Here is a 10,881-nt window from a genome sequence, read left to right on the forward strand (position 1 = left end):
GTAACCCCAGTGTTCCTGTTTGCAACCTAGAAGCCTGCCAAGTCCCTCCTCGGCTTGCACATTACCATTTTGCCATCCCTTCTCTCCCTCGCACTAGGCACTAGGTTCTCTCCCTCAGCCCTTTGAGTTCCTCATGTACAGAGGCCCTACCGAGCCACAGCTGAGGGGGCTGGCCCAGCAGGGAGCTGCTCCAGCCAGCCCCCATTCAGCTGCATGCATGAGCCAAGGCCCTCTGGGGCCCTACAGCACGAGGCCCAGGCTGTACAGCCAGCCCAAAGAACAACTGCTAACAAAGAAAAGCGACTGCAACATCCGACCCTTTTCAACACACCAAAAAATAAGGGTTCAAATAAAACACACCAAGTGTCAGCACTCGAATACCTAAACACGGACATCATTTCCTCTCAGCTTCCTGAGGGGAAACCTTTCGAGTGATGACATTGCCAGACACACATGATCACTGCCCTTACCTGGGAAATCCATTACCCATTGCTGTCAAATTGATTCTAACTCACAGCGACCCCACAGGACAGAGTAGAACTGCCCCATGGGGTTTTCAAAGCTGTAATCTATACGGAAGCAGACTGCCACATCTCTCTCCCACAGAGTAGCTGGGTGGGTTGGAATGGCTGACCGTTCAGTGAGCAGCTGAGCACTTAACCATTTGCCACCAGGGCTCCTTCCCTTACCTGGTAGTAGGTCTTAATGTTCCTCACCAAGATGGTCAGGTTCTGAATGCGAAGGTTCACGTCGTTGTTGACGTGCTTGTTGATGCGCTGGTTTGTCGGCCTGGGATCTCTAGGGGAAGAAACACGAGAAAGGAAATGGCATCTCCCTGTATCTGCCACACTTCCTTTCCCAGCCACCGTCAAGCCTTTAGTCCTCCCCAAGCCCGGCTACTGCCAGGATGTGACCGCGTGGCTCAATTCAAATCCTGATTTGACCACTGACACGCTGTGGGTCTTAGGCGAGCCACCTTCCTGCTCCCAAACTACCCCATAGGGCCGTCTTGGATTCCAAGAAGCTAAGGAATGAAAGTCCCTAGCTTACCACATGCCCCTAATCAGTGTTATTTTCCCATCAACAAGCATGTGCAAATGCAGACACAAAGCGGTTATGTGGTATAAAAGTCAATAACCTAACCAAAAATATATTTTGAGACTAAAAGGACTAAAAGGTGAACCAAACAAAATATGTGAAATATCAAGAAAGGTCCAAAAACCAAAACCCACTGAGATCGAGTTAATTCCAACTTATAACGACCCTACAGGGCAGGGTAGAATTGTAAATAAATCTTTATGGAAGCAGACTGCCACATCTTTCTCCCACAGAGTTGACAGAAGGTTTGAATCACTGAACCACTGACCTTTCAGTTAGCAGCCAAACACTTTAACCACTCTGCTACCAGGGCTCCTACTCAAGAATGGTAGAAAAGGAAAAAGCAGTGGTATATTTCCTGGTTTGATATATCAACCAATAGAATCATAAACTTTCTATGTAACTCAGGTCCTCCCTCCTCCCTCAGGAACTGACATGGGCTGGTCCTGCCTGTGATGTCCATTCCAGGGACACATCTCCATCGTGAAAAAGTGACATAACCAGTCTGTGACACTACATGCCATACATGCCCTACCAGGAAACATGAAGAGTAGACACATGCCCTGACAGGGAACACAACAGAGAACCCCTGAGGGAGCAGGAGAGCAGTGGGATGCAGACCCCAAATTCTCATAAGACCAGACTTAATGGTCTGAGACTGGAAGGATCCTGGTGGTCATGGCCCCCAGACCTTCTGTTGGCCCAGGACAGGAACCATTCCCAAAGCCAACTCTTCAGACATGGATTGGACTGGACAATGGTTTGGAGAGGGATGCTGGTGAGGAGTGAGCTTCTTGGATCAGGTGGACACTTGAGACTATGTTGGCATCTCCTGCCTGGAGGGGAGATGAGAGGGTGGAAGGGGTTAGAAGCTGGTGAAATGGACACAAAAAGAGTGGAGGGAGAGAGCGGGCTGTCTCATTAGAAGGGAGAGTAATTGACAGTGTGTACCCTGGCGGCGTAGTGGTTAAGTGCTACAGCTGATAACCAAAGGGTCGGCAGTTCAAATCTGCCAGGCACTCCTTGGAAACTCCATGGGGCAGTTCTACTCTGTCCTATAGGGTCGCTATGAGTCGGGATCGACTCAACGGCACTGGGTTTGTAAACTTTCACTTAAAGCACAATAAAATTATATAAAAAAAAAAAAGACTAGACACAAAGGAAGTCCCTGGGTGGTGCAGATGGTTAACATGCTTGCTGCCAACTGAAAGGTTGGGGGGTCGAGTCCACCCAGAGGCACCACGGAAGAAACACCTGGCAATCTACTTTTAAAATCAGCCACTAAAAACCCTATGACGCACGGTTCTACTCTGACACACACAGGGACACCATGAGTCAGAATCGATTCCACGGCAACTGGTTTAGAGACACAAACAACTCATGTGGGAGACCCCCAGAGCGTCATTTATTTTCCAATCTCTGGCAAAAGGCAGGTCTGGTTGAGACGAAACTAGAAATTGAAATCAAGTGATTTATCATTTCACTTATCTATATACAGAGACATTTATCAAAATCCCCTGTGTCAAAAGATGTTTCCTATTTGGGAAGATTTAGCTTCCACCTCCCCATGGACAGCATGCTGCTTTCCGTAACAAAGCCCTCTCTGCCATATGACTGTCCCAAGACACCGCAAAGGACGTCTAATTCAAATGAGGGCCTGTCATCCAAGCCCGGTGACAGGGTGCAGAGCCTTCTGGGGCTGGTGGATGGAAGACAGGCAGGCTTCCTCCTGCCTCATAAATGGTGCCCTCGCTCCTGAGAGAAGCACAGGAAGGGGTTTTGGGGGGTTCAGGAAATAATCTCAATGCCAGGGGGCTCTGAGCAGAAAACCAACAAATAGGAAATCATTTGAAAACGGCATTGGAAGTATGATGTTTTTTAATACAAGCTGTTTAAAATTCAACCATTAAGTGAATATTTGAGATTTACACTAAAATATGAGGACTTTTTTTTTTTTTATGAGGACTTACATTGGGTTAAGCGTAAGACAATTCCTTTCATATAATAATCAGCTGTGGACTTTATTCGGGCACCGTGTATCCCCTAAAACTGTCACGTGGGTATCTCAAGGCAACCAGAGAAGGTCTTTTCAACTGCCATGTGACACTCTTATTGTTCCCCACGCAGTGATGGAGTCTGGCCAAGCCATTTACATGTTACATACTTCTCCTGGAGCCATTCATTACTGAGAAAATAAGGGTTAACAATTCAGTGGAAATTAATTTAGGAAGAGAGAAGGCGTCCAAAATTCAAACCACAAAGGCGTTTTCAGCTACAGAAGTGGACCTGGCGTTACAAAGTAATTTATCCGAAAGGTGCAATTCTCCTGCCTCTCCTGGAGATGCTTTAAAAGATAGATGAGAAGCAATTTCGCGAAGTGACAAATGTGCTTCTTAAAATAGCAGAACTAAGAGAACACGCATGGCTGTTCTATTTCACTATTACTGCCGTCCCAGCTTTCACTTGAGTCCGACGGGACCTCTGCAGAGATGTGAAGCCCAGGCATACACTGTAGGGGTCTGCTACACGGGGCAGGGGGGTTGGGGACCTGGGTTTCCGTCAGCTAACAGCCAGGGTAGCCTCTGACCATGCCTGCTTTTACTCTGGAAAAAAACAAACCAAACTCACTGCCACTGAGTTGATGCCAACTCACAGCGACCCTACAGGACAGAGCAGAACTGCCCCGTAGGGTTTCCAAGGCTGTATGTCTTTACCCAAGTAGACTGCCATGGCTTTCTCTCTTATTCTGGGACGCAATCCCAGATGCAATTTTGAAACAACACACCAGAAGAACCTGGACATTCACTGTGTGTGTTAATTCCGCTAACTATCATCGTCATCAGCACTCCCCTCTTTAAGGCAGACTCTCAGGGTCAACAGAGGTTATCAGGAAACTGAATCAAAACAAAAGGCTCCAGGCTGGTTCAGGAAGGCCTATCTACAGGTGAGCCTCCACCTCTCCATGCTGCAGGGTTTGGAAATGCGAGTCAGGAAACAGGGACTGCACCCAGCCCCCAAGATGGGCCGAAGTTCTCTGGGCTGCAGTGTGCTCATCTGTAAAATGCGCACGGCTCCCTCTAGCCCTAAAAGGCTATAGTTCTTTGAAGCCAGGTCTGCATTAGCAAGCCTGGGCTGTATTTGCTTCTCTACCAAGGAAGAGGACAGTATCGTAACCACTGCACTTCCCAACGTTAATAGCAAGGATCTTCCTTGTGTGCCAGCTCCAAGACATAAAGCCCACAGTTCAGCAGCAGGCCACGAAAGGACAGGACAGGACAGAGACGTGGATGCAAGTGTCTGACAGCTGGGCCAAACTTGGAGAGTTCCAAGTCTAAAGACTTCCTAAATTTAACACTGGCTTCAGAAGCCCTGAACTGAAACGGATAGAGACGAGGGTCATGCTATATTGTAGGTTAAAAACAGGCTGTTGTCACCTTCCAGCCAAATAGGCTGGCTTATAAAATAAACAGTATCACTCATGAGCAATCAACTGTATGAGACCAAATGGTCAACATTTACCCAAGAGCAAAGACGAGAAGGCAAGGAGGGGCAGGGAAGCTACATCAATGGAAACAGGGCAAACAGAATGGAAATAATGAGAATGCTGACACACTGTGAAAATTGTAACCAATGTCACAGAGCAGTTTGTATAAAAACGGTTAGATGGGAATCTAATTTGCTGTGTCAACTTTCACCTAAAACACCATATTAAAAAAAAAACAAAAAAAAAACTGGATATTAAAAAACAGTAGCTTGAGCCCGTATTTGTAAAACACAGTAGGGATAACATCTGGAAGGTACCAGAACATTCACATTGCTACCTCCGCATGACAGAACGATAGGTAATCTTTATTTTGCTTATTTCTACGTGTTCCTATTCTCCTACAATGAAAATGACGTTTTTCTGTACTTCTTAAGAAGGACTCAAAGCCCCCATGAAGAGTGTCATACCTGCCGCCAGATCTTTTTGCACCAACACAAACTCATTCGACCAACAACTATTGACCCTTTTATCCTCCACTGGTCTGCAAAATGGGAACGTAACTCTCGGGCACACAGAGAGAAAAATATCATCCTTCAAATACTTTTTTAGAAATGCAAACTGTTTCCAGGCTCTGAATAATTAATGCATTATCCTGAATATTGGAGCTAGACCAGGGGTCAGGAAAGGGTCTGAACAAAGCAAACAGCACTGAATTCACCCCAGGCACTGTGAGGGCACAAACCCTGAGCCCCACTCCCGACTTTCCAAATACACTGAACAGCTGTGACACTGAGAGTCTGCTCTCACAAGAACAGGCGTGCACTGGCACACACACACACGCCTGCACACACAGCGCATGCTCGTGCGCATACCCAGCTCCAGGCCTCACTCTTCACGAACGTTTCCCCGAAGGGTCAAGTAGCAATAGTAACTATTGGCACGTGTTTTATATCTATATATGCATGATGTGACTTAATCCTTCCAAGCACTGTAAACTATCATCCCCACATTACCGGTCAGGAAACTGAGGCTTAGAGAGCTTCCATGATTTGCCCAGGGTAACAGAAGTAGTCAGTGATAGGCAGGAATTTGGATGTGTCTGCATGTCGCTCGAGTAAACACCCTTAAATGACTTCCTAGGAGACAATGAAAGATCTATCCCAAGTGAATCAGAGCCCTTGTTTCCCCTCAGGCACCACGGGGCACTGGGAGAAGCTGCATTCACACCGGAGCTACTCAGCTGGTTTCCCAAGCGCCGTGCACTCTCATTCAGGAATTCTCCTTGCCTTGGGCCTCCCCTGAAAGCTGAGCCCAGGGGCTTTCCTGCTTCCAAGCACTGATGTCACTGGGAGGCCAGGGCTGGGGGACTACTACTGCAGCCTCCTTCCGTTGCCAGAGACAATGCCCAGGTATAGTCACGTGATGCCCAGCCAGCCTCCATATGGCTATGAAGTGTTAGGTAACACGCCTCTTCTCTGAGGCCAGCCACTGCGCTCTGTGATGCCCTCAGGTCCTACCAACATGGCGAGGAGCACACAGCAGAGCTGTGAGCATTGGAAATAAGGCAGAAGGACCTTATCACTTACCCGCTAACTTAGTTAGCCTGAGCCGGATCTCCATTTGGCAGCAGTAAAAACAGAGGCAGGACTAAAGGACAGTGTTAGATGCAGGCCTAGGACCTGGGTCCCAGAGTCCTGTTGCCTTAGATCTCTTAGATCTAGAGGACTAAGAACATGGGGAAAGAAGTAGGCTGAGAAACAAAACAAACTCTTACGGGGTGCTTCCAATCCCTTCTGGGTTAGGATGATGCGTACATCAGAAAACAGCTGACACCGCGTTAAAAAAAAAAAAAAAAAAAGCCATTGCTGTTGAGCCGATTACAACTCATAGCCACCCTATAGGACAGAGGAAAACTGCCCCATAGGGTTTCCAAAGAGTGCCTGGTGGATTCGAACTGCCAACCTCTTGGTTAGCAGACGCAGCTCTTAACCACTACACCACAAATACCAGTCCAGCTAAATGTCAGCACTTCATCTCATTCAACTCTCACAACCCTCTCTTAGAGGAGGTACTTTATTTCCCATTTTACAGATGAGGAAATTAAGGTACTGAGTGACCTGCCTTGCATCACACTGTTAGTATAAGGGAGACCTAGGGCTTTTCAATTTACATAATTTTTACACAGAGGAAACACGTATCTTAAGTTGCAGCCTGATAAGTTTTAGAAGATGAAGCATACCCCAATCAATATAAAGCACATTTCTACTACCCCCAGAAGTTCCTGTGACCCCTTTCCAATCCAGCCCCACCCACTTCCATAGGCAAACCAAGTTCTGATTTCTATCACCCAGAGCCTGGGTCCTTTTAATCACCCAATCAGTAAGCCCTGCCGCTGGTGGCGCCGCTCTTTGTTCTGGAAAGCCACCCACGGGCTTCCCCGCTCCCCTCCTCTCTGAGCCTGGCCCTAGCCAGGAGGACCCAGAAGCACTGCTTGTACTCCCAAGAGCACCCAGCTCCCACTTCCCGATTGAATTACCTTGGCTTATCACAAAGGAGAAAAGATTTAAAATTTCCGGGGGCGGGTGGCGCTGGGGGGACTGGAGGGGTAGGGAAGGGCTTTAACTGAATTTAGCTACAGGTCAAATGTGAACAAGTGATGAGCTAGCATTTCTCAGAGACCCATTCGCACAGGCTTTCCTGATTTACAAGCAAGTGGTAAACGCCTCAGGAATTCCAAAGGTCAGGGAAGAACAAGAAGCAGTCCCCAGGCTTTTGTTCTCCCCACGGCCTGGGTGTAAAGCCCCCAAATGAACGGGCTGGGTAGACTGCTGGTTTCTTAAAGTCTGGGGCTTGGGGAAGGGCAGGCTAAGGTTTCATGGTCCCTGGACCAAAGGAGTCCAATAATATCCGGGGTCTAACAGAATCGGGGGAGAGTTGCTGGAGCTCATATAGTCCATGAGGCAACCCCAAGAAAACAAATTCTCATTGATGTTCTCCTAGAAAGGAGCCCTGGTGGCACAGTAGTTAAAGCGCTTGGCTGCTATCCCGAAGGTCAGCGGTTTGAACCCACCAGTCGCTCTGCAGAAGAAAGACATGGCAGTCTGTTTCCATAAAAATTTACAGCCTTGGAAACCCTATGGGGCAGTTCTACTCTGTCCTATACGGGCACTGTGAGTTGGAATCAACTTGACAGCAAAGGGTTTTTTGTGATCCTTGAAGGGCTGCCAAAGCCGACGACAGATTTGTCTTTTCAGAATCTAATCAAACAGTGAAGATTGCTAGTAGTTTATTTTTCTAAAAAAAACAGACTGAAGTCTCTCTCCCCCAGCATGACACCATTATGACTGATTAAAAGAAAAGGAGCAATGTTCTTGGAATTTTTTTTTTACAGACGTTTTTAGGTAAAGTCTATTTAAAACACTTTCTGAAACTGCCAAAGCAAACGGCCCCTCCCCCCTCCTTCGTGGGCCACAAGCGAAGCTGATTCTCATCAGCTAATGGGTTTATGCTCAAGTATGACAACTGGCTTAGTACTCAAGCATAAAGGGGCTGATGCGCAGAGAACATTACGGTGTTTTCTTTTGCTTCCACGGGCTGTGAATCATAGTGACACTCAGTTCCAATATGTTCCCTGCAGTTTCTAAGTTAAAAACAGAATGCAGCCATAGGAGCCCCACACCTACATGGTGACAGGCAGCAACCAGGCAGGCTCTGCAGAATTCAGCAACAGGAAGGGATGTGGTCAGATGTACAAGCTAGCAAGTGTAACTTTTACCAAGACCCTGTTTAAGCCACATGCTTCAAAACAAACAGTACCACGGTACCTGACCCCCTCTGTCCCTCTCCTAACAAAGTAACCTTCGAACCCACTTCAGGGGAAAGTACTTAACTGACTTCATTTATTACAGGCAACTGAAAAAAAGACGAAAGGAACTCAAAACCAGGCATGGGAACCTAGACTGAAACTTTACAGTGGCCACCATGCTCCCGACACACCCCACACTTCCTGTACCAGACAGTTGTTAGTTCTGTGCCTCCCAAAAGAAAGAGGGCTTTTTCATTTCACTCATTACTCAAACCACAGTAAGTATCAGAGTTTGAAATCAACTGCCCTCTCTACCGTTGTGGATGACAATCATTCAATTCCAAGCTTCATCAAAGAAGTGACCGGCTCCGCTGCTGTGGAGTTCTCCAAACAAACGCATGGATGGTAAAAAGACACCTGAATACTGAAATACTAGTGGACCTGCCTGCACAAATCTTTCCCACTGCAACCTTGCAACCCGCTTCCACAACCTTATTAAACTTTCTAGATTTCTAGAGCATCATTTTTTCCTTCTTCCCAAAAGAGGAGAACTTACATTTGCAACATGATCTGGTTCAAAAAGATGCCGTCCACTAAATCCATGTACATGGTCAGATTGTCCTGGTTGCCGCTTCCAAACGGGCCAAAAGTTTTCACCTGTGGGGACGGGTCGTGGAGAAAACAGGAAAAGTCACCCTCATGCGGAAAACGGTTTAAAGCTGCGGCGGGCCACGTGCGCAAGGGGTCACCCACGCCCACTAGACCCTCCAGCAGGCACCAACCTCCCCCTTCTCCCAGGGCCTCCTCCCTCCCCGCGCCAGGCAACAGACGCGAGACAGCAGGAGGCAAACTTCCTCGCCACTTTTCTCCAGTGTCCCAGAGCGGAAAAAAAAATAAAAGAGACTCTTCAATATATTTTTCACGTCTCAAGTCAATCGAAAAGCACTGCATCCACACCAGTCTGTTCCCGTTCCCACTGGGCGCTCCCCAATTCCCACGGGTCACCGCCATCGACTGGCTGGTCTCAGGGGCTCAGAATCTACACGGGGTCATGTCCGAGGAGTAGGGTCACTTTCGGGAATGGTCAAGCCCTGGGTGCGAGGGCTGGGGGGGGGGTGACCGCTCGGACCCTGTGCGCTCCAGAGCCGCCAGCCCTGCACCCCAGCGGGAACAGGTGTAACCGCTCGGCCCTCGGCCCGGCCGGGAGCGCGGCGGGCCCCCGAGTTGGAAACGCCTCCCGACTCGGGTGCGCAGACCGGACCCGGGCAGAGAGCCACTTGCTGCGTCCCCGCGTCCGGGAGCTGCCGGGAGCCCTGGCCAGATCGGGCTTACGGTGACCCCAGCCCGGCGAGAGAAGAGCGGGTGCACCCACAAAGGCGCGAGGAGCCCGGGCACTCACCCAGGTCACCAGCGGGCTCTGCAGGAAGAGCTCCATGAGCTCCGACACGGTCACGTCCATACTGAGGCCGGCCCGCCGACTCCGGCCCCGCGTCCCTTCCCCGCGCCGCGGCACAAAGCTCCAGCCCCAGCGGCGGGCGCGGGGCTGCGGCGGCTCACGGCCGGGAGACAAAGGCGGGGCGCGAGCCCACGTTCCGCGGCCTTGGCGGCCCCGCGCCCCGCCCGGGCTGGAAAGGGAGGGCCCGCCGCTCGGGGAGGAACAATGCGGGCGGCCCCGCCCCTCGGCGCCCGGGCTGCGGCGCGCCGCCTCGCGGTGCCGGGAGCCCAGCCCTGGAGCGCAGCCGTGGGGCGGCGGCGCGGCGCCCTGGCGGGCGGTGGGGCGCACGTGTGCGGGGTGCCGCGAACCAGGGCTTTCCCGCACGCCTGCCGCCGCCCCGAAGCCTCCCCACGCGAGGAGGGGGAGCCACAGCACGTGGCGCCTCCCTGCGCGCGTGCGCTTGCGACCCGGGCCCCTGCGCCACGTGCGGCGCAGAGCGCTGGGGGCGGCTGCCCCGGGGCCACCCCCTCGTGCCGGAACTGGGACTCACTCCCTGCGAGGTCGCCCCAGCCAGCTGCACGCCTGGGGAGCCCGACCCTGCGGCCTTGCGGGCTCTGGACAGGTGTAACCCGCCGGCTGCGCGGAGTTGCCGCTCCCCAGGTGCCGGTGACAAGAGCCAGCGGTCACCTCGCACGGGACAGTGGCGGGAAAGCCGGGCCCGCGCGCCGTTTCCTGTCTCCAGGGCAGGTGGCGCGCAGGCCCAGAGGCCCAAGGAGGAAACTTTATGTAGACTTGAGGCCTTAGGAGGGCGACCTCTTGCGCCCCACCCGTGCCACCTCCCAGGCCCCTTGCCTCCCGGAAGTTCTCGGGGAAGCCTGTAATGCGTCCGCACCGCCCTCGGCCCTCTCCACCAGAAACACCCCACCCCTTCGTTGCTGGAGAGGAGCCCCCGGGCCCACCACTGGTTTCCAGCTGGGGGGTAGGGAGGCACGCATAGCTCAGCTTGGTGGCAGGCGACAGGAAGGAAGAGAGGGGCCTAACCTGGCTGGCAGGTGAGTC

The 10,881-nt window shown here is 51.1% G+C and overlaps 1 protein-coding gene across 1 annotated transcript in view; it reads right to left on the reverse strand.

Annotated features, from left to right (window-relative positions):
* The window catches only part of CCDC88C (coiled-coil domain containing 88C), a 158,773-nt gene extending 148,748 nt beyond the window's left edge, over window positions 1–10,025 (reverse strand). Inside the window, exons 1-3 of the mRNA XM_049898419.1 lie at window positions 9,787–10,025; window positions 8,944–9,044; window positions 690–798 (exon numbers count right to left, since the gene is read on the reverse strand). Of these exons, the coding sequence (XP_049754376.1) occupies window positions 690–798; window positions 8,944–9,044; window positions 9,787–9,846 (270 nt within the window). The 5' untranslated portion in view covers window positions 9,847–10,025. The remainder of the gene's footprint in view (window positions 1–689; window positions 799–8,943; window positions 9,045–9,786) is intronic.
* Window positions 10,026–10,881: the final 856 nt, after the last annotated feature.

Source organism: Elephas maximus, chromosome 10 (assembly GCF_024166365.1).
Source record: "Elephas maximus indicus isolate mEleMax1 chromosome 10, mEleMax1 primary haplotype, whole genome shotgun sequence".
NCBI classification, from domain to species: domain Eukaryota; kingdom Metazoa; phylum Chordata; class Mammalia; order Proboscidea; family Elephantidae; genus Elephas; species Elephas maximus.